The 26075-nt window shown below is 36.9% G+C and overlaps 3 protein-coding genes across 3 annotated transcripts in view; 1 reads left to right on the top strand and 2 right to left on the bottom strand.

Moving 5' to 3' along the window:
• xit (ALG6/ALG8 family glucosyltransferase xit) overlaps nt 1-26075 on the bottom strand; it is a 120039-nt gene that overhangs the window by 19430 nt on the left and 74534 nt on the right. The gene's annotated exons all lie outside the window — the stretch shown is intronic.
• On the top strand, nt 337-14587 carry APC4 (anaphase-promoting complex subunit 4). The gene is made up of 5 exons (XM_083129503.1): nt 337-615; nt 3405-3551; nt 6274-6402; nt 7898-8070; nt 12344-14587. Exons 2-5 carry the CDS (start codon nt 3440-3442, stop codon nt 14408-14410), a joined length of 2481 nt encoding a protein of 826 aa, XP_082985629.1. The 5' UTR covers nt 337-615; nt 3405-3439; the 3' UTR covers nt 14411-14587.
• Nucleotides 17659-26075, bottom strand: part of LOC145993752 (uncharacterized) — a 41465-nt gene continuing 33048 nt past the window's right edge. Inside the window, exons 4-5 of the mRNA XM_083129505.1 lie at nt 22583-22697; nt 17659-20266 (exon numbers count right to left, since the gene is read on the bottom strand). Of these exons, the coding sequence (XP_082985631.1) occupies nt 20133-20266; nt 22583-22697 (249 nt within the window). The 3' untranslated portion in view covers nt 17659-20132. The remainder of the gene's footprint in view (nt 20267-22582; nt 22698-26075) is intronic.

Consider the following 26075-nt stretch of genomic DNA (forward strand, 5'->3'; position numbering starts at 1 on the left):
TTTTTCTCATCGATTGTTTACATTTTTTTATAACAGCTAGTTAACGAAGTACAACAGTGCCCATTTTTTTTTCAAATGCTGAATTGGAAAGTAATTTTAATTATGTTTTCGGGCTCGGGCCGGGCTCATGTTTACGTATTATCGGACTCGGGTCGGGTTCGGGTTTCTTTTCCTCGGGCCGGGCCGGACTCGGGCCTTACAATTTAGGCCCGTGCAGACCAGTGTCACTGGTGCAGTACGAAAGAAATTGGTCTCCCTTATTGCACAACACTTGAGCAACCTTACGTTCTGACGTCACGAGAAAATACTTTTAATTTTAGGCTAAATGCCTAAGTTGTTAGGCTAGCTAGATTTAGTTCTCTTAGCATAAATGATTTCTTTTTAGTGTAACTATAGAACCAAACCTAACAGACCTAACCTAACAACGTACGCAAACTTCGTCTGACGTCAGAACGAAATGTTGCTCAAGTGTTGTGCGATAAAATAAATTAACAAATCTATGGAAATTTGGATTCTTAAAAATGAACTAAAGGCGGAAAGAAAAACATATATTAAAAAAATATATAACGTTGATATATTCGGAGTTTGCTGAAAAATATTCATAACGGAATCAAGGTAATAAATATTCCATTGTGGTCTAGTTTGCTAAATCGTGTAAGAGAGTAGCACATGTTCTCTAAATATTCAAATATATTTTGTAGATGACAAGGAAAATTATAATTATATAATCGAAGAAAAGTTTGTTCTTTTGAATGCACTCCGTCCCAGTTGTAATGTGTATCATGCAATTTCGGAACCTAGTGTACCTGGAGAAGAAAAGTGGTAAAAAGTGAAGTGCAAGGACTTTCAACTTCCGTGCGGAGGGGTAATGTGCAGTGATGTGTTTTTATTGGATATATTTTGGTCCGAGCCGAATAAAAGCTTTATAGCTATCCTGTATACAGTTTGTTGTCATATGCGAACTGAAGATACTCTTTGTACTTCATTACATACCCTGTACAGTTCTGTATTGTAGGCCATGAGAGCTGGTGGTGTTCAGAGGCCAAGTTTCAAATGCAATGTACTGATCAGCAACTGTTCCGAATGTCTAATGATTTTCGTAAGTTTTATAGGCGTATTATGGATGTTTTAGAATACTAGAAACAATTGTGTAAGTACATTTGAAGTTTGGCGAAGCTAATTACAACAGTTGAAAGGTACATTAAGTGGCTCCGTCCTGAAATTTTCCACCACATTTTCAAATCTTTTCGTCCAAAATGAAGTTTCTTCTAAGAAAGGGTTTTTTTAACTAGCGCGGAACTTACATTTTTGTAATATTAAAATGCCTGGTACCAGTTAGATATAGTGAAAACACATTTAACTAGTTTATTTCAGAATTATTTACATTTGTACTTACCTTATATGCATAGTGGAACATTTTTCAACTTGGGATTATGTTTTTCTCACTGAAAAAAAAAAGCGTAATTTTTCACATTACAAGTATTTATTTGGTCGTTGCTAATTCGTTTTCGTTACACACAATATGGCGGGCAAATCTTGACTCTCGTTGTCTATCGTCAGCTGATATGCAGTGTTTCCAAACTTATGAACTGAAAAATGCCGCACAAGCTATTCACAAAAGGTTTTTAAGTGAAACTTGATCCACAAACCATTCATGGAAGGTTAGGTTAGGGTCAGTTAGGTTAGGCAAACAGAAAATTAAATTGGAAAGAAAAAACCGCTCACACGTCATCTTGTAAAACTACCGCGTGGTTGCTACACTAACTCTTATTAACCGAAAAATGATGGTTTTTAGGCTAACATTGATCCACAAACCATTCACGGAAGGTTAGGTTAGCAAACAGAAAATTAAATATATAGAGGAAAAAAACTGCTCACACAGCATCTGGTAAAACTACCACGTGGTTGCTACACTAACAGGAGGTTACATATTCGAACACACAGAACATTTGATTCACGTAGTCGACGGTAATGGTGGCACGAGGTATCGTGCAACGGAGATTCATTAATGTCGAGAATGACATTATTTACCGGCCGAATAAGTTGCACGAATGGAAAAAAAAACATTATTCCCAGCTTCCAAAAGTCCACAGGAACTCAATTCCGTAAGTACTTTCCCGTCATTTCTCCTGTAAATTTGAAGAAATGTGTTTTCACTATATCTAACTGTTACCAAATTCCTTACCTTGGCATTTTTTCAAGGCTTCCATCGTGGATTCATGTCACAGGTGCACGTCTACACATTTTCTTTTTCTTCTTTTGAATGACTTGTGGATTGTGATAGTTTAATTTCCTTATGTTTGAGTGAATTATCAGAAAATAGTGTTGGGCAGTTTCTAACATGCCTTTAAAGGGACTGTATAGATAAAGGCAGGTAGCTGGTGCCGCGGCAGCTGTAGGCCTGAAAAAGCGACTGTTATATATCCATCGGTATGGGTGCAGGTGGCTTCTATGAAAACATGGCCGCAAGTGGACTTCCACCTCGCAACTTTAAATGTCTGTATCTCCACTTTAAACGGCTGTACACTCGTAAATATTTGTTTCCGTGATGCAGAATTTTGTTTTTAACAATTTGCAACACACAATCTTGCTAAAAATGAAAAATTTCACTACCGAAATTGAGGCTGGAGGATTTCAGGGTGGACCTCACTAAGTATTAATTTCTGGAGAAATTAGGATGTACTTTACAGGAGTGTCCGTGCTTCGACCATTCTTGGGTTGCGGTCATCTCAGACATGGAGCATTGTTGACTTTTCATGCAAGGCTTGAAACCAGATATTAATTACGTGATTAGGTGTTGAAAGTACAGTGAAACCTCGTTAATATGGACCTCGATAAGCTAAACTTCGCTTAATGTGGACAGGCAAAAGGGGAAAAAAAAGCAAACAAAAAAAAACAAAACAGGAGAATGCAAGTTTTTAAATGTGGCTAGAAGTGAACAAAGGAACTTCCCAAAGAAACGGCCGTCAACCACTGATGAACTTCTGTTTCCCGCAGACTTTGTACTGTACGGTATAGTGTATTTAGCCCTATGCCCTTTAAATACACCATAATAAACATGTTTTGTTGCTATAAACATAGTTTTAATGCACTTTATAGGTTATTTCAGTTAATCCGGACTTTCGTTAAACCGGTCAACTTATCCCCCCATTAGTGCAGATTAATGGGGTTTTACTGTATTTAGAGCCATTATTTCAATGCTAAGAACCCTAAACATGATATGCATAAGTTAATGTAGTCAAGTTTGGCTGATAACCTTGCCTTCCCAAAGAAAAAAATCACAAAATAATGGTTTCTGTCATTTAGAAATACCAGAAACTTCTTTTCATAGATTATTTAACACTCATTTTAATAACTGTCTTCTTTGAAGAAACTGAAATCATTTGTGTTTCTATTCTTTCCAGATCTTTTTGACTAAGGATACTGTAATTATGTCACAATGTGCTCATCGAGTGCTATGAGGCAATTAGAAGAACGCCATGTTGCAACTGAGGTGGAGCTTCTTGTTTGGTCCAATAAAATGGACCTCCTAGCATTGTCCAATGTTAGAGGTAAGCTTGGAGATACCTTTAATCCTTGTTTATGGAATAATGACATGGAAAACCTGGAAAAGTCAGGGAAATCAACTGAGGTAGCTTTCACACTCAAATCAACAAGCAACAGGCCATGTGTAACCTGGCATTTGAGTGATGTGCTAGTTGGAAACAAACCTCGAGAAAGAAATGTAACCTTTCTCACCGGAGTGCCTCAGTCTGTTGGTTATGTCCAGTATTGGCCAAATTATTGGACTCATTGTAAAAAAAGAAGCACATTTCTTTGTTTTGAAAGTGTTCATACTAAATATATTTGACGATTGTAATAACTTTTGGAGCAAATTTACAATACCAGAAGTATCTTCAATTGCTTTCAAATTCGGCATACTCACTAATTTTGGCGGTCATGTCTAGAAATTGCAAAATAAGTCGAAAAAAGTGTGTCCGTGAACGGAGTAAACACCCTTGATTAATGAAGAAAAGAATGCAATGATTAGTGTTTCAAAACTATGTTTATGATGACCGTGAAGTTTAACCATGCTTGCCTAACCTAACCGTACCGTGAATGGTTCGTGGGGCAAACATGTTTTCCTCCTTTACGCAAGATGCCATTTTCTCACATGCAAATCAACGCTCCATGCAAAGGGTCTCACTTATTGCACAACACTTGAGCAACGTTGTGCAATGGCTATGTCAGAACCGTTGTGCGGAAGAGCAGACGTCTTCATATCAGAAAACATGGTTTCCATGTTAGTGTATGGAGAATCATAGTGGTAATTGACAAGGTTATTTTGCAATTTCTAGACATGACCGCCAAATTTTAACTGCAGATTTGTGATTAGGAGGTCAAAACTAGTGAGTATGCCAAATTTGAAAGCAATTGAAGATATTTCCGGTATTGTAAATTTATACCTAACTTTTTATAGGATTAAACTGTCTGCTTCGATATTATTTTGTTTCCCACAATCCTTCCTTGTACTGTGTCCAAAAAATAGGTGGCAGCACGATTCTTTGCACATTCACAAAAATGCCTGGAACAATACGTACATTGTTTATTGTGTTATTTTTGCTATTTGTTTGGTTATTACAAAGGAAGTAATATTAATTCTGGTTGTTGTAAGAGTGTTCTTTATTTGTACCTCCAGAGCAACATGTAACTTCATAAACCACGTGAAAAAAAAGGTTCTGAATATGTTTTCAAAAAGGTGCTGGTAAAGTGCCTTTATTCAGGTCTAAACCAGTTACATTAACATTCTTTATTTATACTGTATCAAATATTATAACTTATGGTATACACGGTACAATTTATCTTACATCATTTTATAGCTCTCGTTCTGCTCTACAAAATGGGACTACAGAGTTTTATGTAGGTGCTCAAGAAGAGAGAAAATCATTTATTTTTCTGTCCAATTTTTTTAACAAAACGTGAAAGGAAAGGATGGAAAAAGGTGCTGAAGCATGAAAAAGGTGCAACAAAGTGTGTTCATTTTACTTGATTTCAAGTCATAAAATACATATCTTAAACCATAAGTATGAAAAGAGCTATATTTTTGAAAAGGTGCTGCACCTTAAAATCCGGTCCCTAGTCATGACATTGAGTGAAAACATATTTCACCTTATCCTCCTAACTGGTTTCGTATGAAACTGTAACTTTTTGGCATTTATTTTAAACAATGTTGAATGAATATTATTTGTTCAATTTACACACAAAGTTAAGACGTAGCACTCATTTCTTAGCATGTTAAATCTTTATAGAATGGCCAGGAAAGTTATTTAAAAGATCATGGAATCTGATCACTGCACACTATCTTCTATGTTGAAACTTCTTTCATGTGCATGGGCGTCGCCAGAAATTTTTGCAGAGGGGGTCAGGCAAATGATAAAAGTTGAATAGTAGGTAAATAATAAGTATTATTACCATAGTTATAAATGTTTTATACAATAATAAATATTATAAACTAACAAAAATTATTATTATTATTAATATTATTATATAAATGTGGAGACTCGATCCACCAAACAAGTGAATACCAGCACAACTATTTTCCACTATTTCTTTTGCATTTTATGCAGTTATTATCTGAATGTATTTTGATATTAACCTTTGCACGCCTCGTTCAAGAAAAGGCTTTAAATGTTAAGGGAATTTTTTTATATATAAAGTGTGTTGTGTGACCTCTCACCTACAACTGTAATTGTTAGAATTTTGAAAACTGTGAAACCATTTGTTCTTTGGATGAAATGGTAGAATATAACAGTGTTCCTGTATTTTTCACTCAATGTTTTCAATCCAATGTTTTTACTTTGATTATTCTGTTTGAATACTAACTAAATGAACTTTATATCTGTTCTTAACAATAAGAGTAACAAATTTTCGGCTTTCTTGTATCTTTAAATGAACAACGTCAATTTCCAGGGGGTCCATCGACCCGTTTGACCCCCCTCCCAACGGCCATGGTTCAAAGCATCATTAATATTAACCTCATTAACAATTTTTCATATTTTGACATTGAAGCTTGTAAGAATTTACAAAGGAAGTGCTGTGATTGTTGTGGAAAATGGTAACACAACATTAGTTTTTTTAATAAACATTTTATAGAAGAGCCTGTACACAGAAATAACTGCATATATGGTAATGAATGAATGCTTGTTTCTAATTATTTTTTGTACATGCATTTGGTATGTTGAATTCCATGCAAGCTGATCGTGTATCTGAATCTAACATCTGCTTATTCTTCAGGGGAAGTGTCGCTTCATCGGCTAACATGGCAGAAAGTGTGGTCTCTCTCTCCACCAACAGAAGGCAGCAGTGTCAGGGGAATGGCATGGAGGCCAGATGGCAAAGTGCTTGCCATCGCATACAGTACTAGTAAGTAACGGAAATTCTTATGTAACAGTGAAGAAATCAATGCAAGTTGTGATTGTTTCCTATTTCAATTATTATTAAAGCTTAGTTCACATGATGTCAGTGACGGGTACACCAGTTGGACAGTAACTGGATATTTAATTGGCTTCCAGCAACTGGTCATTGCCATTTACACAGTTGAAGGCAAGCAAGTTGGCATCCAGCTGAAAAGCTTTGTCAAAATGTTCAAGGCAAAGAGGGTTTTAATTCAAAACATGGTGCTGTATTTTTCTTTAGTGTTGTGTAATGAGAGATTGGGACTGTTCTTGAGGAGAGAATGAACCATGATTATCTTGTAACTTGTAGGTTCTTAATCAAGTATGCAGGTGTAGAAAAAGCTAAAACTAATTCAGGAGGCAGCATTTTTTTTTTTTTTTTTCATCCAACTAAGACAAAGCTACACATTTTGAAACGTAACCTTAAAATATCTAATTTTTCCTTATTGATCTGCTCCATCTCTAGTAAAAATAATCATAGTCACATGATGATAATAATAATAATAACAACAATAATAATCCTTTGCGCGAAAGCCCACTAAGGGCCTTGGCTTACCTACCAACTGCCGGTCTCCCTACCACGCTTTCATTCGTCACCTCTAACCATGGAGATCTTCAACCAGTATTGAAACAGTCGGGTGGTCAGCCCTACGTATCCCCAGCCGTTATAGTAGGTCGACGTGACCGGATTACGCTTGCTCTTTCGAAGCTCCCCAATTTCCTCAAGATGGTGGGTTGCTTTCCTCAAGATGGTGGGTTGCCACCCACCGGCCCTATACACAGGCCGAAAATTCCCAGAGACTGACCCCGGGATCGAACCCATGGCGTCTCACAGCCGCCGTCCAAAGCAAGGTGCCTTAGACCGCACAGCCACGGAGGAGGACATAGTCATGTGACGGATTCATCAAAAGAATATTTTTAAATTAACAAATGATTTCCGACCCCCGTGGTGGAGTGGTTAGCACAACAAGCTGCTACAATACCAGAGGTTCTGGATTTGCATTCCAACCTGGGCTTGGATGAGTGTCCCTTCATCAATTTCATCATATTGTCACTCATCCTCAACGTCGCCATAAGCCGAAAGTGGCAGAAAAACTAGGCTAAATAACACAAAGTCAAATTAACATATAATCATAAAAGTTGCTTTCTTGCACAGTGTTTGCTCGGAATTGTTGAAAATGCACAATTTTGATAATTTGACTCCTTAAGTATATGGTACAGCATTTTACATGCCCTGTGGTGTGGGGTACCTAAGTCAAAAACAAGTATCGCACTACAAAGGTAATTTAATTGAAATGTAAACTTTCTGATGTATTCGCACCACACCAGCACTAGTTTTAACTTCAAAGTAATTATTTCCATTAAATATGCTGGTACTTAATTGTATGTATTTTAATGAATGTAATCACGTACATGCTAGTGATTATAATTCTAATTTTATTCCCTGTCTTCATCTTCTGCAGGTGATATTTTGCTTGTGGATGTTGAAAATGCAGAGACCCTTCATACAAACCACGTGGATGGACCAATCAGCTGCTTGAATTGGATCCAGGGCAAAGAACAGAAGGACGAGGATCCCCTCTCAGCTTGCAAAACAAAAGACGAAACAAAAAAGTACTCCAATATTAGAACACAGGTGAGTTATTTTTCTCTTATATAGCTACATTTCACACCAGAGTGACAAGCAATGCTTTACAGAAAACTGCTTTTACCTGGCTAGTCTATAGAAAAACCTTGACTTCACATGCACAACTATCAGAAGACGAGGGCAACACAATGTACACTATTGAAATAAAGAGCTCAGTCTGAGAGCGACATGTGCAGCATGCCATGTCACTCTGGTGTGATTGTATTAATTCTTAGCCCCTAAGTGTGGAATTTTCTGAACAAGCATAATTCCATTGAACAAAATTAACTGAAATAAAACACCAGTACTTGCCTGTATTCTTATTTTATGCAGTATTTTTTATAGAATTTTTTTCATATTCCACGACAAATGTAAATGATACAGTTATACGTAACATGGCAGCATGTATGTACACGTACTTTAGGTACATGTAGAATAAAGCTTTCTGGGGTAGTAGTTTTTGAAACAAGTGCAACTCAATGTCCGTGTCACACAAACTTCGTTTTTGAGCTATAGTTTGGTTTTCTATTACTGTATCCATGAACTACACCACACGAGAGCAGACAACTTTTATTTCGTCTAACTTATATTTGCTTTCCTCTTCCTTCCCATAGGTGCACTGAAGGGTGCAAAATGACCATATGTGAGAGACACCCAAAAAGTCTTACTTGATCATCATCATTCTTCTTTTCATCTTCTTCCTCTTCTGCTACTGCTGTTTTTACTACAGCTAACCTAAACTCACCTAACGTGATTGTTCTCAACATCTGCCTTCCTCACTGCAACAGCATTTGCCATCCACACTTAAGGTTCGTTCATTTTCAAGTGAAATGCCACTCAGATGCCAGGTAACATGCTACTAATTGCTTGTTGCTTCAGTGTGAAATCTCCCATAGAGTGTAATTTGTCAGAAATTGTTTTATCTTGTTCTGGCCACTAAAAGTCCTGAGTCTAAGTCTCTGGCTGTTTCTTTCTAGGTGCCCTTCATAATCATTCATGGTCATAGTCACAATTAGCCAAAAGAGTCACAAAAGCAATGCAAAATTAGAAAGAAAAAAATAATAATATGAATATTGTTCTGGTGGAATGAAATGTGTTACCCTCACCATCCATCTCATTAGTTCCAACATTCATCCTTACCAGAAAAATACAGGGTGCCTGGTTGCTATAGCACCTGAAAATTTTCACCTGGCATGCAAATTTTCAAATTCATATCTACTTTTTTGAGTTCCCTTAGGGATATTTCCATTATCATGTTTTTAAAAATAATGAGCACAGTATATGTTTTTGAAGTGTCCCATACATCATTAAATCAGATAAATAAACATGCCTTTAAAAATTTTTGCACTCTTGCTAGCCAAATTTTGAAATCTGCAGATATATGGTACAGTCGCCCATATACTTGACTGTCATCATCATCATCCTTTGCCATTTCCTGCCTCTTGCTGAGTTGGCATAAAAGTCAATCCTCCCCATTTTTTCCAGGTCTACCACCACTCCTCTCTTTCCACGGTGTTCCAATCTTGTCCTCTTCTCTACTATCTGCTCTTTCCACCGACATCTTGGTCTTCCCCTTGGCCTTATTCCCACTCCTTGTGCATGGTAAGCTCTTACTGGTAGTCTTTCTGCATCCATCCTCTTCATGTGTTTGTGCCTGATCTATCCTGTCCTGAAGCATCACCCCCACCCCCCTGTCTGTTGGATCTCCTCATTCCTTATTCTATGCCTTCTAGTCTTCCCCAATATACTCCTTAAAAATTTCATCTCCACTGCCTGCATCTTTCTTTTGTCTCTCTCTGTCATTCTCCAAGTCTCTGCTCTGTACTTAATTATTGGCACATAGTATGTGTTATATATTACCTTCTTGCATTTCATAGGTACATCCCTGTTCCATATTAATCTTTGAACGCTTTGATATACGTGTAGTCCACCACCCATTTGTCCTCTTCTGTTTACCTCCTCATCTCTCAATTAGGCTTCCTAGATATTTGAAGCTCTCCACTACCCTCAACTCTTCCATGTTCATCTTTATTCTTGGTTCATTTCTGGCTCTGTTTCTTGTTATTAGCACCTCGCTCTTTTCTGCACTTAATTTCATTTGTGCTCTTCTGATTTCCTCATTCCAACTATTAAGCTGTCTCTGTACTACTTCTTCCCTGTTTCCCCATATTACTAAGTCATCAGCGAACAACAGGGCCTTCATCTCTTCCTCTCCTATCTTCTTCCCCACCTCTTCATTAATTGCATCCATTGTAATTATGAAGAGCAGTGGGGAAAGAGCACTTCCCTGTTTTACTCCATTACTTATACTGAACCCAGAAACAAACTTCATGCCGTCAAACCAACCCTACAGCCGTGGAAGTCCTCCTCACGTCCCTCCCGATGTGAGGGAGTTGCTGTCACACGTATGCAGACCGGCCACTGCCGTTTCACACATTCCCAGCTGTTTCTTAACATGGATCCACCGTTGTATTTGTCGTGCGGCGTCAATTTAAGTATCAAACACTTTTATTTTCCCTGGTTTTAGCTAAGAGGATTTCTCCTCATATCTTGTGATGGCTGCAAATAGCCTCAAGTGCTGATGCATCCACTCCAAATTTTAATAAACAAACAAACAAACTTATACTGAACCACTCCATTCTTTCCACTGACATCTTCACACAGCTGTGGTTGGCCTTAGTTCTCTGCACTCTACTTACTATCTCTTCCTCGACTCCTTTCTCTCTTTGGGCCTTCCAAATCTCTGTTCTGTCCATGCATTTGTATGCCTTTCCTGTAATTGCCTTATGGTGAATATCAGATCTACTGTTGATCTGCCTCTTCTAAATCAATACTGTTCCTCTCTCATGTTCATCTCTATTACTTCCATTATTCTTTTCTCTAATATTTTCTCATACACCTTTGCTGAGTGGCACATTCGTGTTATTCCTAGCTGTAGTTTTTACATTCCTTTCTGTCCCCCTTCTTGAATATAGGAACTATTAGTCCCTTTGTCCAATATCTTGGCACTGTATTGCATATTATTCATACTGTTACTAATAGAGCCATATGTATGTGTGTGCGCTTGTGTGTAAATATATATAAAGTTCTTTACGAAGGTTACTCCAGCACAAACATTAATTACTTTTAATCTGATCTTGTATTAATTAAGAAATTAAATGTTTTAAGGTTTGATTTCAAAACATGCAGCTTTATTTTAGTTGGGTTAATGCATTTTCTTAACTCGTATTTGGAAGAAAGTTGGCTCCTAAGAAAAATGGGCCAGCTCCTGAATCATTTTAAGTTGTCACTACCCCTGATCCTTATCACTGCAATTAGACTAGTAAGGTAGAAAAATTGATGTCAAGTAATTAGAAGAGAAATATAGCTATTGTTTCTTGTCTGTTCTACATTTACACTTACCAGTAAACCAATAAAGTTGAATACTAAATTGTTTTCATAAGGGATGAAAGTTTAATTTATACTATTCAGTATAATTGTCAATATCTTAACCAATTTGGTACTTCTATACCTGTAATTTAGTGTAAAATTCTCTGCCTTTTGTGATGTTTGTTTGTCGGTAAAGTTGGTGACGAATGTAACAATTCAATACATCCATAAAATCTTTGAGAGAAATTTTGTCGTTTGGTTGTAATTTTTATGAATGTAAAAGTGTAAGTCATTTACCCTGGTTTTGTAAGGTAAATGTCTAAATATGCAGTTTCATTTTACAAGACAAAATCCACTGCAGTTGCATGGATTAATAAATTAAAGAGATGAATGAACAAATCAGGTTCTTTGTGGAAAGTATGCAATTGTAGTTATATCAGGTCAGTGTTATATCAGCACTTTTCATCCGTATTAGTAAAAATTTCATATTGGCTTCTCCCTATCATATACGAAGTGTTCACATATTTGAAAAAATAAAAGCAGCATGCAATGGTAATTGGATATTATCTACTAATCTACTGTCTAGTGCTTTAAACGATACTTCTTCAGGTGAACAAATTTCGATTTGCCAGTGGTGGGAATTGAACCTACGAGAGTCTGTAAAATATGATGCTCTAACTAGACAATGGATAATATTCAATTAACTTTGCATGTTAATGTAAAACCATTGTCACTCACATTCAGAGAATTATTAAATAATAACAACCTTCAAATAAATGTTTGAGAATTTTCATCCTTCAGAATTATTTTGCATGCGAGATCACTTGGATGTTATAAGATATGCATTTCTTGTAATTTATGTACACACAGAAAGATATGAAGTATTTAACATAGCTCCGTTGTAAATTTTCAGGACAATGCTAGTGATTTTTTGCCGAAGTTGCCATCACTGTCACGGAGCTATGGTTCAATCAATAAGTGCATTGAAGAGAATTTGGAAGATGCCAAGAAGATCAAGGATCAGACTAGCCTCAACATCCTACTAGTGGGGACCGAGACTGGGAGGTTACATCTTACCGTATTCGGTCTCTTTCCTTGTGGAATTGTGAACTTGAAAGACCATGTGTCGTGTGAGTGTTCTGTTCTTGATGCAGAGGTATCAGATGATTTGAATGTACTGTTTGTGATAGTTGCATGCCATAAAACTGGTGACAAGCACACATTTGATAGTAAAAAGAATGTGGGTGAGGTGATGGAAAGTGATAACACCAAAAGCAGCGAAGTGGTGCTGGTGCTACTGAATACGCCGATACTAGAGTCTCGTTCAAAGGAGCTTCACCTCCTGGCTTTGGAGCATGGACACATAATTAGCTTGATGAACTACTTAGGGCAAACAATGCGTTCTATTACCGAAGCATGGGAAAACATTCTCCTTGAAATGGACTCAAAGTTAGCATTGTATGCCGAGAGGGTTGCGGAAGGTTCCGTCTCTGCGGATTTTCTTGATCTCCTAATGTTCGGGGTACCTTCCGATGAACTTAGTATGTTTCTCCTGCATGACCTCACTGAGAAGGGCCTAAAAAAGCTAGGCCACTCTATAGAATTAAGCTACTCTAATATACAGAAATTGGTACTCAAGCATCTTCACAGTGTTGGTCAAAGTTTGCTGTACCACTTAGCTGAGCTAAAGGGAATGTCAAGGCGAGACGATAGATTCAGAATTCTCGGAATTGACGAAGAAACGATTCGCAATGCATTGTCAGCGGCAGGTTCATTCATGATTAAGGCTACGGAAGTGCAGCAAGTGATTGACAATTCTATGAAGAATTACAAAGCCTTTTTCCGTTGGTTGTATGTTGTTATATTGCGATTGTCTGAAGAGCGTGTGCCGGCAGAAATTACAAAGATTACCCAGCAGGATTTGACATTCATTGCTGACTTCCTTCAGAACTTTGATGGCATGAATTCAGGCAAATCTGAAACTCCAGGGAAGTCTCGGAAATCACGGTTCAACCTTGAGCGACTTGGCCAGTATTTGATTGACGAAGAACTGACGCTTCCTCCAGAAACAGAGAACAATCCTTGGGCTAAATTGTTGGAAGGGAACCCGTGTCTTGCAGAACATCCTGCAATTTTCCCACACTTTAAGAAAATGTCGCTCGTTCAGCAGCATAAGCACTTGAAAAATGCCATAGATGAAATATTTCAGCAACCTGAATTGTCTATCGGGAAACTCTTCAAGTTGAACAGAACCTTAAAATTTCTTGACGTTCCCCAACCAACGAAAATTAAAATCTCGCATATGAATTCACACGAAGATCAAAAACTTCAAATTGCATTGACCTCGAGTCAGCTACCTGTGGAAGGTTTCTATTTTGTGGAAATCCCAACCATGACCCAAGTAGATGACACAGTCAACCCTAAGAGCTGTTATTTTTACTTCCGAGAGCTCGAGTACGATGACGAAAACTCACGGTATCATGTTTTAGACATCCAGTTCTATTCACCGGAAATTCTCTCAATCCTGTTACAACAGAAGAAGGAGAACAAATCCCCCGTATTTCTGCAGTTCCCGACAACCATTGCCGTTAAGAATACCATGTTGCTTACGGATTGCAGCTTCGGTTCGAATCCCATGGCGAAGGTGCCTCGCGTGAACGCCACAGACTTACTCGAAGCAAGCACATTTCGGACCATCGAGAACATGGTTGCTTCTTGTTTCGCCGTCAGTGGCAGTCGTAAAGTTGCGGTTGTCCTGTCTGAAAGTCGTCGGAGGGTGCGGTTGTTCGAAATGGAAGTTGAAGAAGAAGAGGAGGAGGAAGAAGGAATGGACGCCACAGCAACGACTAAAGATAGTGATAATAGTGCACTAAGTGACAGCAGAGAGGGAGATAACCTAGACGTTCATGACATACAAGACATAGACATTTCAATCTATGTGAATAACAAACCTCAGTCATTGAATGACACTATTTTTTAATTTGTATCTGTGCATGTAACGTGTAGGAGTGAAAATTATTAGAGTTCATGTTCTGGTTAGTTAACCATTGATATTTGCTCTTCCATATATGTTGTGTTTATGCACACTATGAAAAAGTTATTTGTAGAATGTATGTAAAAGAAAAAATTCTGCATTAAATGTGTGCTTCACATTGTATATATTTCAGAGACTATTTCTATTTTGGTTATAAGAAAGTTAAGTCTAGGGCTGAGCCGATGTCGACGTGGGGCCTCCCCGATGGTGCAGTGGTAGCGTTGTTGCCTTGTAATCAAGGGGTTCCAGGTTTGATACCCAATGGAAGCACATAGTGGTTCGGATCCCACTTTAAACTGTAGGTCCAGTCCTGATTAGCCTTACTGTGCATAAAGTGGACTGAAAACACTAACTCAAACCAAACCGATGCCAATGTATCTGTATTGGCCGATACCAGTGGTATCAGTATGAAAATGTGTTGGCTGGAATTTATTTACTGATACCGTACAAACACCTGGTTCGTATCAGCGGTTTTTTACATCCGCTGAAGATCGCTGGTGGCATTTGCTTGAAAGAAGCTCTTTCCAGCTTCTTTCATACTCGGACCCTTTTTATGAAATAATTAGACTATCGGACTATGGAGCCCGGGGTCCCGGATGCATGATACAATACCGGCCAATACTTTTCTGGCATTTTGGACTTTCATGGGGCCCACAAAAATGCCGTGCAACACTTTCAAGGACCCTAATTATCCTGGAAGCTATGCAAAATTTGGTTTTTATTTTGCACCACTATTGTGCAAAAAACTGAATTTTGTGATAGCATAACACATAATTTATTATTCTAATGTAATTCTTGAACATTTTAAAGCAAAAATTTTGTTAAATTGATGCATATAATAAGAGTGGAATACTTACACACTTAATATTAATCAAGATTTAAACAACTTTTAGTTATTACAATTTTTCAAGCATCGGTATCGGAATCTGTGAGAGTATCAATATAGGTTCAGAGTGGTATCGTCTCACCCTTAGTAAAGTCTGTAACATTTTGAAGAGATGTTAATACTAGTAGCAATTTACACATACCGGTCATGCCATTACATATTATTGAATTTTTAAAATTAATTAGAATGCATTCCTGTTTCTGGAAACAAAACATGCAGTCATCCATTATTATACATTTTGAACACCAGTAATTTGTCAGTCAATATCTTACCTGTCCAAATAAAACGTCAGACCATGAGGTATCATGTTGGGTGGATGTGAGAAACATTATGTAGAATCTGTGCTCTTGTTTTCTATTTTTTTTCCTACAAGGCCGGCCCCTGTGGCAGAGTGGTAAGCACATCGTGCTACGATGCTAGGGATCCCGGGTTCGAATTCTGGCCTGGTAATGGATTTTTGTGAGTGTCAATTCATCAATTTCATCATATCATCACTCATCGCCATCTTCGCAAATTAGCCAAAAGCGATGGACAAAGTGAAATAAAATAAACCAAATCAATCAATCAATCTTTCTACAGGGTATGTTTTTTTAATTGCACTGTCACAAGAGTGTTTTAAAAACATTTACACATTCATATGCTCATCAGTTGTTTGTGGTACGTATATATGTATAATTACGATTCCATCTTTTTGTGAATTGCTACATCTATTGTGTATTTTCTCTTTTTTATATTGTAACTTGTATCGATAGTGTGCAAGGTTATCAGGAAATCAACCTCCATTGAGCTGGTTAATAAAATAAATAGAAGGGAAAAGTTATAGTTTAAATACTAGGGATGGAACAGATTAAATGGTACTCTTATCGTATCGGCCGGTATAGGTACATCTCTTTATTGGTAAATTTACTCATCTTCTGAATATCTATAAATATCTTATTATTTAGTGCAAAGTTCTGCCATTTTGTTATAATTTTGGTGGATAGTGTCCATGCCCTACTTGTAAAAAAATAAAGTGTAAATGTGAATAAATGCAACTTCTTTTGCATTGCAATCACCTGGAAACACATTTATTAAGGACGTCAATGAACCATTCTTTCTCTTCAAGGATGCCTTGTAATCAATGGGTCCTGGGTTCAATACTCGGTGGGGGCATATAGTAGTTCGGATCCCACTTTAAACTGTAGGCCCAGTCCTGATTAGCCTTACTGTGCATAAAGTGGACTTAAAACACCAAATCAATCAATCAATTTTCTTGAAGGGCCATTTGTGATTTTATATCAGATTGATAGAATATTGGTTATTGGTATAGGTAAATTTTATATCAATACTGTATTCGAATTAGCCAAAATTTCATATTGGTCCATCCATAATATTATACCTTAGTTACATACACAGTCACCAAGTGAACTGAGAGAATCATAAACACACATGCTTTTGTACGGCCTGGTCATAAAGTTCCCAACTGGGAGTTCGGCCAATCTTGAATGGCACTCATCAGCCCCTGAAATGTCCTCGTGAAGATTTGTTCATACCCAACACACACATTCCCTGATGAATACCAACTACAGTGTGACCTTCAGCGTGCAACAATTGAGTCACAGTAAATTTTGTATTTGGTGGCAGTTCTCATCTCCTTGCTTGCTATGAGCAGTTGCATTTATGAAATAGTGGATACAGTGACTGTTCAGGTGGTGTAAGTGTGTGGCATTAGCTAATTGTTTACAGCACCGATGCAAAAAAAAAATGTGCTAGCTGGAAGTGCTAGCTGGAAATTGCTGTAACAAGACAATACAAAACTTATGCATTGATATGGCAAGGTGTAGATATGTATAAAATAAATGTATATTCCAACTTTTCTCCATTATGTTTTGTTTTTGTCTGAGCTCATCGGAGGTGTTTCCGGATAACTCTTGTATCTTTGTAGAAAGATGGATGCATGCCTGTAGCAACGTAACATCAAGATAAATATAATAGTACAACAGAAGGAATATTATTTATGTTTTATTGTGGTAACATGAATACTCGAAAATAATCATAATTCCATTTTCTACATTCCTTTTCCACTTCGTGAGTGAAGTATTACTTTGTTTTTTGCACACCAAGTTGGTATAATCAATCTTGTTTTATTAGAAACGTTTTTTTAAAAAAAATGGACAGGTATACATTCAAAATATTGCAAATTTCCCAGTCCAAAGTAAAATGACAAACATTTCATGAAACTTGAACGATTCATTCATCTTTTTAATTAATATATTTAGCTATGACTGGTGGGTTTTGCCTTGGAAAAAGAAACTATATTATTTCGAAATTTATTTTACAAAAATAGGTACATTGATTGTGTCTTTATATTTGTAATAACCATGGCAGATTTGCGCACTCAAATATATCAGAATCATTACCATTACAAATTTAGACAATAAATCTTATTTTAACATATATTTTTTTAATTTTACTAGTAACTGTTCATTCTAGATCCCCAGAACTTTTTTTACACTTACACTTCGACATATAGACAATCTTATATGGCTAGTCACTGCACACTAGAAAAATATAACTCAGTTTGAATGTACCAAAAAAGTTCTGAGGAATTACAACAAAACATTCCTAGAATAATTAAAAATAAGATTGATTGTATTATTTTGTGGTATTCGCATGTGAAATTCTGAGAACAATGAATTGTCAGTTTAACGTTATTAATAGATGCAAATAAGGGTGGCAGTTCGTCACACCTTTCATGTCAACAATACTAAGAGGGCCTTGTAATCAAGAAGGCTGGTTCAATACCCAGTGAAGGTGCATAGTGGTTTGGATCTCAGTTTAAACTGTAGGTCCAGTCCCGATTAACCTACCTGAGTATATAAATTGGACCTAAAATAAAATTCAACAGTACTGACAGTAATCTTAAGTATTTTTCTGTAAATATAATGCTATTTCCAGTTTTATATTACCAATTTGCATATTGAGATTTAAGTAATTTTTGCATTCTTGAAAAGACAAAATGTTGAGCAATGAAACTTTAGTTACTTCAAAAGAACAGTATGGTTATAATTAGTGCTATATTGAAATACGTTGAAGCATATTTTAAGACGATATACATGTATGATATAAACAGAAATATTACTCAACTAGGAAAAAGTTCGTAAAACTATTGTCTACTGGTTGCTTCTATTTGCAATATATTTGAAAATACAAATTAATATAATTTGAGATATAATAATAATAGAATAAGTATCTATACATTCGGAGAGAACAGTGCTAGGTGCATTTCGAAAAATTCTGCAGTTCTTTTCAATGTTAAAAATCATCAACTGGTCAAAAACAAGAATATTGACTGAAGAGAATTTTGTTGCATGCAAAACAAAAATAACTGTTATTTTCATTTTTAATTTTTTGAAAAAGTAAGTCTCTACTTAACACATTTTCAAGGCATGTGCGATTTACTCACATTATGTATATTAAGGTATAATATAAAATATATTATAAAATACTTACGTTTTGTGATCTCTACTTAAGCAAGCACGATTCTCAATACATTTGTAAAATTGGTACTGGATGGCAGAGAATTGAATGTACCTCAGTCCTAGATATTGAATGTGTTTGTCTAGTTCTCACATGGCCAATTACCATATTTGCCGGCATATAATATGCACTTTTTACCTTTAAAAATAGGTCTGAAAAAGAGGGTGCATCTTGTACGCCGATACTCAGTTTTTATTACCTTCATTTATGGAAACTTTTCTCTGTTGTGAGATTTCTTTCTTGCTTCCTTGCGATGTGTGATGATGAAGAGTAAAATGTACGAGGGCAGGCTGAAAAGTAATGCCTCCCTTTTTTTGTGACTGTGTAAAGACATTTTGGATTTTGAGCAACCATGCATTGTACTCTTCAGACTTTACATGCTGCCATTTTCCTCGCTCTAGTTCAGCAACCCCTGGTAATAGAAGTTTGAAACTTGGAATGGAAAAAAGGGAGAGTCTGAAGAGTACAATGCATGGTTGCTCAAAATCCAAAATGTCTTTACACCTTCAATAAAAATAGGAGGCATTACTTTTCAGCCTGCCCTCGTATTCTTTCCTAGTTAGATTAGATAAGTTATCTGTTGATAGTAGGCCTGTATATTACTTAACGTTTGCAATACTGTAAATTGATTATAAATTTAATGATAAAACTTTTTCCTCAAAAGGGGCCTCCCCAACGGTGCAGTGGTAGCATCGTCGCCTTGTAAACAAGGGGTCCCAGATTCGGTACCCAGTGGAGGCACAAGTGGTTTGGATCCCACTTTAAACCGTAGATCCAGTCCCGATTAGCCTTACTGTGCATAAAGTGGACTTAAAACAACAATTCAAATAAAAAACAATTTTTTCCTCAAACATGTGTAAAGAATGGAGTGTCTTATACACCAGCAAATATGGTAATTGCTTCCATTTGAAAATAAGCACCTTGAAGGGGAATAGCACATCACAAATAAAATTTATTGTAATTCTTTTATAGAAAATAGTGTAATTGTATTGTACCAGTTACAACTAAAATAACATATCAGATCTTTATTTACAAAATTTGACAGTGCTATGAAATTTACTTTCCTTACTCATATAAACTAAGACTAGAAACTTTACTCTAATTTGTAAGATGAAGAATAACACTACATTAAATCTGAGCGTAATACTTATTAGCACAAAAGTACTATTTTGAGGTGAAATTTATCTCCATAATACTAATTTTCTTGTTCACGAAAAATGCACAAAAAAAGAATGTTCGTTGAATTAATTTCTCTAATGATCATCACATCCTAGTTTCAATTCTGTCGTTATCTAAAGTTTTGCTTGGAGGTCCTAGGTACTCTTCTTCCAGTGTGGGATTGTCAAATCCTGTCCCCCTGAAATCAAGATGGCGACCGTCCTCCATGGATTCTGCATCTGTAAAACGTAGGGATTTTTGTAAAAGTTGATAATTTTACAGTAAGATATTAGGGAAAAACACAAAATGCCACAAACAGTTGCCAACGTCTGTGGCAGAGTGGTTATCGGAGCATGCTATGAAAACAGGGGTCCTGGGTTCAAATTTCATCCTGGGCATGGGTGTTCTTCATCATATCATCACTCATCCTCATGTTCGCAATTATTTATTTATTTATTTACTTCTTCTTTTGGATGGCGAAAGTGGCAGAAAAGGGAAGTGAAATAAACCAAATTTCATGATCAATCAATCACAAACTGTTATAGGATAGCTGTAAATGGCTGTTAGTAGTTTTGAAAGATGCCAATACAATTCAGCTTGATAGGTTAGGTAGATACTTCCTGCAAAGGGTACTCATGTAGATATGCTTCGTGTTTATGTGTGACTTTGTACACAATTGGATTGATAAATTGTCTCAAGGTTGTTACAGTCCTGTGGATCCGCACCATATAATTATATGTTTATTGAAATTATTAATTCCATATTATACAAGTCACCCTCTATTAACGGTTTAATAAAATGTATAATAATTACTTTGCACAACGTAAATTATGTTTTATGTTATTGCGCTAAACGCTGTATAAATGATGTAATATTTGGAGTTCTAACATTGGTATAGCAACTAAAATCAATAGTCGTATGTAGCAATGGATATAATATAATTGGAAATACAGGTAATAGTGAACTGCATATTGCTCAGTTATTTTAATAATACATAGACTCACAGAAGTTCATGTTATATTTCAAAATATTTATGAACTAATTCTAATTGTGCAAAATTATTAACCTGTGATCATCATAAGGTTGCTCAAAAGTTACGGATGAAAACCTATCTTGTCATCCTGTTGAAATTACCATGTAAACGAATGTGTGGAGACTGAGGTGATTATTCAGGCCGACAAATGAAAAGTGTAGATGTTTGATTGCAAGGTAGTAGCCATGATTAGCCAAAAGCAGAGTGAAATAGCATAATTCAATTAATCAATCAAATTACTCTAGAAAGTTTGTCTACTTGCTCATTAAGACTAGACCTGGAATATCTGCATAGTGTGTCCAACAGAATCGAAAAGGAACTCTTAGTTAACAGGTTTTGCAAAATGTTTTCTGTTAATTTCATGAACAAAAAGAAAATATGTGAAATTTTTAATTATTCCAATTTTTAAGTTTTGTCTGCACCTCACCTCCTCACAAACTGATACATAAATACATGCAGCATTACGTAATGACATAGATTTTAGCAATTTCATTGGAAGTGGCAATTCGAATTCGGTAAAACGTGGATTTTGTTTATCATTATGTACATGGTACATTATACAACATGTCTGCCCAATAACTCAAAGGTAACTAAGTTTATGTGTTTGATTGTCCCTCTATTTGAGTTCATTAACCATTTTATGCAAGGTTAAGGGGGGGTGGGGGTATAATGCCCCACACTTTCTTGATCCGGTCCTTGATCTTGCATTTGCAAGTGTAATGCAAAAATTTGTGCCATTATTATTATTATTATTATTATTATTATTATTATTATTATTATTATTATTTTAAATCTTGCGCTCCTTTTTTGTCAGTTTTGGCTAACCGTGATGATGAAATTGCTGAAGGGACAGTCACAAAGAACACCCATGCCCAGGCTGGGATTCGAACCTGGGACCCCTGCCATCTTAGCATGCTAACCATTCTACCACAGAGGTGTGCCATTAGAAAGCATGCAATAACAAAAAACACTTCGAATAACAATACCAACAAGCTTGTTTCTACTAGAAATACCTGTTCCGATTAAGAGATGAAAAGAAGAAATATGGTAGAAGAAATTACTAACGTGCCACATCCATAACCTCAAAAACAATCATGATCTAACAATGAATTCGAAATTATTATATTTTATCCAAGAGCACAAGCCTCCTTGGCCGAGTGGTTCGCATATCATGCTGTGACGCCAGGGGTCCTAGGTTCAAATCCCATCCTGGTCATTGATGTTTGTGAGTGCCCATTCATCAATTTCATCATGTCGTCACTATCTTCGCAAATTAGCCAAAAGTGGCACAAAAAGTGAAGTAACGTCAAGCAAACCAATAAAGCACAGGCGATTACAGGTTATAACACCCTAAGACGACAAGCAATACACGATGTAAGGTTGCTTTTCAGAATAGGGTGTACTTGTAGTAATTTCAGCATATCTTTCATTAACTAGCTAACATTGGCAATTTACATTGCATTTCTACTCTGTATCCAAAGGTTAAGAGCAGAATGGATATAAGACATGCATTTGAACTCACCGATTACACGTTCTGGTTCCTTTGTGGATCTCCATCGGAATTTGTACACCAAACAGAATATTCCAAGTACAGCACACGTGGCTACTGCTCCTACAACTCCTTTTATAACATTTTGCTGAAAAGATAAACATAATTCAGCTGTAACTATTGAATTTAAGGTATTAATATAAATAAATAAATTTTGTCACAAAATAAATTTTGACTGTGAGGAAATTCAAGTTTTCCCCTTGGCTCAGATTCTCTTTTGATTATTGTGGAATATGTGTAAACACACGCAATGGATAACTGTAGCATTATAAATCTAAAAATTTAGTCTTATCCCAAATGTCCAGTTATTTGTAGTAACGCCATTAAGCCTTGTTTCTGTGATATGAACAAGGAAACAAGGCTTAATGGCGTTACTGTGATATGAAAGTGGCCGCGGTGGCTCAGTCGGTAACGCGTCTGACTACCATGCTCAAGGTCCCGGGTTCAATCCCCGGCCGGTTCAAATCCGGGAACTTTTCTAACGGTGGAAGCGGCCCCGGTGCCTACCCAGCGTCGAATAACATGGGTACCTGGAGGAAACCCTGGGGGGTAAAGGCGGTCAGGGGCGTGATGCTGATCACATCACCCCCACTCACGACCGGATCAAGAAAGTGTGGGGCGTTACCCCCACACCCCCTATACGCCTTCATGGCGTGGTGCTATGCACAGGGGAACACTTTACCTTTACCTTTTCTTCTGTGATATGAAAAACTCAATATGCTGACCAAGGCAGAAATTTATTTTATAATAAAACATAAACGTAGCGTTTCAACCTTCTAGCAGGGTCTTCTTCAGACTCTCCACCAAGTACAAATGTAACAAGGTACAAAAAAGGAGGATATATATACACAAACATTACTCCCCTCAAGACCATTAGAAAGTTGTTCTGGAACATTCTAGCAGGTGGCTTTCCCTTGTCAACTGTACTTTCACCTAAAAGGCTAAACATATTTTCTTCCATCTAGAATGTGGTTGGACTCTTTATCTTGCGCTCTTTTTCCTTCATTCTTCTCTCCTCTTTCTCTTGTCCTTTCCACTCTTTCTAACACCTTCTTCCATTCTTTCTTTAACTTCAGTCCCCCATTACAGTTCATTGTGTCTTCTTCACCTTTCTTCTCTATTTCCTTGGCCTCCTTCCATTTTCTCACTAGCATTCTCTTCTCCCTTCCTATCGCTTAGCCTCATCCCACTCTATGTCATGTCCTGTTTCTCTCGTGTGTTTAATACGATCATTTAGAATTTCATGACTGTTCAAGATCCTAAAAAGTCTGGAAATCATCCTGAAGTTGGGACCGAGATGGAATTTTTTTTTACCAATCGCAGTTCCGACTTTTTGGAATCCCTCAGACTCCTACTCATGGGCGTAATTTGTAGGTTCAAATTAATTTCCAATCTGAGTATATATAGGGTGGCTCAATAAGTCACTTAACACCCTCAGTACAAGGCCACTGCGGCATGGAATGTGAAAATGGCGATGACCAATCATTGCCTGGCCAAGGGGGAACCACATTGACGCCACCCACACGGTCGGCGGCCATCTTGATGTCCGCCATCTTGAATTCAACTTCAGAATTTTAAATGGGAAGGGGGTCGTGCGACATATCAAAATGGGCTAGAATTTCACGAGAAATGCAATGGTGAAGTTTTTTTCGACGTATCTTTAACCAGTAAAAAGTTATGATGGAATTCTTGTACCAATTTGCTCCTTTTCGAGGTGTTAGAAAAATGCCTTAAAATTTGTTTAGCGCATCGGTAATGCATCGAGATCAAAGTGACGTCTAGGGAGATAAGTTCGCATGCCATTGCACACGATTTTAATCGGATACATCCATGAAGAGCTGCGCATTATAAATGGTTGTCCCGAACAATTCAGTGTGACGCTTCCATTGAATTAAAAGTCCTTCACAGTGACAAGGCTAATGTTTATGTTCATAAGGAAGTTCATAAACAGAATATTCGATGCTTTTTATCTGATAACCCATTTTCGACAGATCAAAGCTGAATGGTTAGTGTTAGTAAGTTAATGGTGTGGCGTGCTGTGTGGAACACGATTGGTTAGTCAATTTTCCATCAACGGAACCTTAAATGCTTAGGGCTACTTGGATTTGTTAAATAAACAGTTTTTTTCATCCTTGCTTATGAAAGAAGGTACTTTTTACAGAGTTTTTTCAATAGGGAAGAACACCAGAACACTTATGGGAATGTTATGAACCTGTTTTTGTCCAAAGTTAGTTATCAGATGACAAGGGTCGCATATTCTGTTTATGAACTTCCTTCTGAACATAAACATTAGCCTTGTCACTGTGAAGGACTTTTAATTCAATGGAAGCGTCACACTGTAAATTGTTCGCGACAACCATTTATAATGCGCAGCTCTTCATGGATGTATCCGATTAAAATCGTCTGCAATGGCATGCGAACTTCTCTCCATAGACGTCACTTTGATCTCGATGCATTACCGATGCGCAAAAAAATTTTAAGGCATTTTTCTAACACCTCGAAAAGGAGCAAATTGGTACAAGAATTCCATCATAACTTTTTACTGGTTAAAGATACGTCGAAAAAAACTTCACCATTGCATTTCTCGTGAAATTCTAGCCCATTTTGATATGTCGCACGACCCCCTTCCCATTTAAAATTCTGAAGTTGAATTCAAGATGGCGGACATCAAGATGGCCGCCGACCGTGTGGGTGGCGTCAATGTGGTCCCCCCTTGGCCAGGCAATGATTGGTCATCGCCATTTTCCCATTCCATGCCGCAGTGGCCTTGTACTGAGGGTGTTAAGTGACTTATCGAGCCACCCTGTATAGTTACTTTCAATAGAATTTTATAATTTGCAAAATCTTAAGTAGCAGGAATGTTCTGAAGGTTGCTAATAATTACATTTAGAGGAAGAGAGTGAGATTGAGATCTTTTTTGTTTAGAAAATGAAATATAACACTGGTAATCAAGTAAAGCATCCTTATAGTTTAAGTACCATTATAAAACATTACTTCTTAACTTACTGAAAGTTAGTGAAAATTGAAGGGCCAACAAGAAATCTAACCTAGTTGATTAGCATTATATGCCAATGCACATTACAACTGAGTTACTCTCTGGTTTCACTTAAATTACTTATTACTTAGCCAAGCAGTATTAATTAAAGAAGTGACTTAAATTTCCTGAAAGCACAGCTCATACCACACGTTGACATCTTAATATTACAAGAGTTAAGTTTCTTCCCTAACATGTAATTGACAATAATCTGATATTTCATCGAGCTCAGCTTGGGATGTATGAGATGTTCTGCAGAGCAGTTTTTTCAGCTTGGTGCAATGTTCAGAAAAAAGTAATCGGGTTACAGTTACTGCTACTTTAAAAAGTAACTATGTTACTTCATTCTACGTGCAATGTAACTCGTATAAAGTGTTGTAACATTAACTGGAAAGCAGTAATTTGTGACCCTTTAAAAATTAACATTAATTT

This window comes from Lepisma saccharinum, chromosome 10 (assembly GCF_977018435.1).
Source record: "Lepisma saccharinum chromosome 10, izLepSacc3.1, whole genome shotgun sequence".
Taxonomy (NCBI): domain Eukaryota; kingdom Metazoa; phylum Arthropoda; class Insecta; order Zygentoma; family Lepismatidae; genus Lepisma; species Lepisma saccharinum.

Coding starts and splice junctions, on each gene's coding strand:
- APC4 (XM_083129503.1), top strand. CDS start 3,440: ATGTGCTCATCGAGTGCTATGAGGCAATTAGAAGAACGCCATGTTGCA. Junction 3,552..6,273: donor AGCATTGTCCAATGTTAGAG/GTAAGCTTGGAG, acceptor CTTATTCTTCAG/GGGAAGTGTCGCTTCATCGG. Junction 8,071..12,343: donor ACTCCAATATTAGAACACAG/GTGAGTTATTTT, acceptor GTAAATTTTCAG/GACAATGCTAGTGATTTTTT.